The 2500-nt window shown below is 35.1% G+C and overlaps 1 protein-coding gene across 1 annotated transcript in view; it reads right to left on the bottom strand.

Annotated features, from left to right (window-relative positions):
- The window catches only part of LOC137620723 (tubulin alpha-1A chain-like), a 3963-nt gene that overhangs the window by 1209 nt on the left and 254 nt on the right, over positions 1-2500 (bottom strand). Inside the window, exons 2-3 of the mRNA XM_068351087.1 lie at positions 485-707; positions 1-73 (exon numbers count right to left, since the gene is read on the bottom strand). The exon at positions 1-73 is cut by the window's left edge and continues 1209 nt beyond it. Coding sequence (XP_068207188.1) covers positions 1-73; positions 485-707 — 296 coding nt within the window. The remainder of the gene's footprint in view (positions 74-484; positions 708-2500) is intronic.

The following is a 2500-nucleotide window of genomic DNA, read 5'->3' on the forward strand; positions in this document are numbered from 1 at the left end:
GCAGCATCTTCCTTTCCGCTGATGAGTTGCTCGGGGTGGAAAAGCTGGCGGTAGGTGCCGGTACGAACCTCATCTGTAAAGGGAGGATTAATCTTATGAAACCTCGTCTCGTTTTCTTATATGTTATTGAAATTCATATCGTGCATCTATCCAAGTCATTCAAGTGTTTGTACTCTTACGAATCTAATTATTATCATTATTGATAGTCATATGCAAGCCTAATCATATGATTATTTCCTTTACAAAAATGTAGAAAAATTCAAGGCAATGGCATTCAACAATATTATGAATATAAAAGATAAAAGTAAACATTATATATATATATATATATATATATATATATATATATATATATATATATATATATATATATATATATATATGTATGTATGTATGTGTGTATGTATATATATATATAATATATATATATATATATATATATATATATATATATATAAAAGCAACAATAACTGAATATACGTACCAACTACAGAGGGTTCAAGATCGACGAATACAGCTCTTGGGACGTGTTTACCGGCACCGGTTTCGCTGAAGAATGTGTTGAAAGAGTCGTCGCCACCTCCGAGGGCTTTATCTGATGGCATAGAACCATCGGGAGCAATACCGTGCTCGAGACAGTAAAGCTCCCAACAGGCATTGCCCATCTGGCAACCAGCCTGGCCGACGTGGATAGAGATGCACTCACGCTGGAAAAAGATAAGCAGCTGTTATAACCAATGAAATAAAAAAGATAATAAATAATGTAAATGTAACTATTCGTAGAAAAGTCAGAATAAAAAGTCATTAAAGAAAAAACAATCTAAATAATATAAAGAAGTTTTTCAGTTCAACAGTATCTAACTGATATGAAAAGAAAAAAAAATACAAATAAAACAAGGGCCAAATTCTACCTTACTTCAACATCCTTAGTATGAACACCAATTACGAGATGTATTATTCATACAGAAATTCCGGGAATGGGACCGCTCCCAGGTCCAAACTACCATTACAACGCCTACGTAAAAACCCCACAAGAAGATATGAACCCTTCTACAGCTAAGACAGCCATCCCCCCTGGGTGCCCAGATCCAGGTCATGCTAAGAGATAGGAATGCGCAAGATTCATTTGAGCATCAGCAAACATACTTCTTTTTATAGGATTATAGTATTATCAATGCCCCCCCCCCCTCTCTCTCTCTCTCTCTCTCTCTCTCTCTCTCTCTCTCTCTTCTCTCTCTCTCTCTCTCTCTCTCTCTCTCTCTCTCTCTCTCTCTCTCTCTCTCTCTCTCTCTCTCTCTCTCAAAAGACAGTGATTAGGAGAAATGCGTTTCTATATAAAAAAAAAATTCCTTTCCATTTCTCATACCATGCTTTTTTTGGTTATATTATCATAGGCAAATACTTTGTTTAATTAGAATAAACAGCTTATGAATTCTCTCTCCTCTCTCTCTCTCTCTCTCTCTCTCTCTCTCTCTCTCTCTCTCTCTCTCTCTCTCTCTCTCTCTCTGGTATAAGGTTGATCTCTGTAATCACCTCTCGTATTCATATGAATCAAGTCATTGAAATTGCTCTCTCACTGTCCGCATCATTAAGGTTCTGAATGGCTCTTTGACTTCGTCCAAGTTCATAGCTTCCTTTCACAAGGTTTGGGAAATTCGGGTAAAATTAATTAAAAGTTAAATAGCCTTTTTTTCGTGAAAGCTAATAAAATATTTCCCTTATCAAATAAGTTCTGCTTACTAGCAAAATTTAAGTTTGTCTAAGCTGAATCTATAGAAATATTACAGAAATTTTCTTCCTTTGGCTTTAAGAAATCTGCATCGATATTTTTTTCAATCTTTTAAATAGATGATGAGAGTCAGTTATTTAATTTATCCAATGCAACATGGTTAAAACTGTATGTATAGTAGCAAATGGAATCATGTCAGCTCATCTGCTGAAATCCCAAAGCCCCGCGCCCTTGTCGCAGTTGGGGTGGGCGGAGTCTCGTAGAAAACAAGTGACCCTCATAGGCTTAGCAGTCAAGCTGTGACCTAAGTTCTATTTTACGTAGTGCAGATCAACATTTTTGCCTATTCTTTACAAATAGATGATGTACGGCTTTACAATAAAATGAATACATGCTCTCACAAACAAGGAAAGTTAAGTAGAGTGACAAATTTTAGAGACCCCAAATTTTAGGTCATCGATCTGGAACTCTTTCATTGCCAAGCACTTTCACTTAGAATGTCACAGACATCTGGATCCCGACAAACAACATTTTTTAAGAATATTTTGCAATATCTCACTTTCTAGAGATTCAGCTTATAATTAGGCTACCACTCTGGATTATTTTTTTTTTCTTTTTCAAGTAACAGAACTTTTGAAATCAAGTTATTCTTGAAGCTGTGTTGCCTATTTTTCACAATACATTGTGGAAGATTTTTCATAACTTTAATTGTAAAACTGATTATACTATTTATCTAATTGAAATATCACAAAAATCCAGTGAAAGGAATTT

Source organism: Palaemon carinicauda, chromosome 27, assembly GCF_036898095.1.
Source record: "Palaemon carinicauda isolate YSFRI2023 chromosome 27, ASM3689809v2, whole genome shotgun sequence".
NCBI classification, from domain to species: Eukaryota; Metazoa; Arthropoda; class Malacostraca; order Decapoda; family Palaemonidae; genus Palaemon; species Palaemon carinicauda.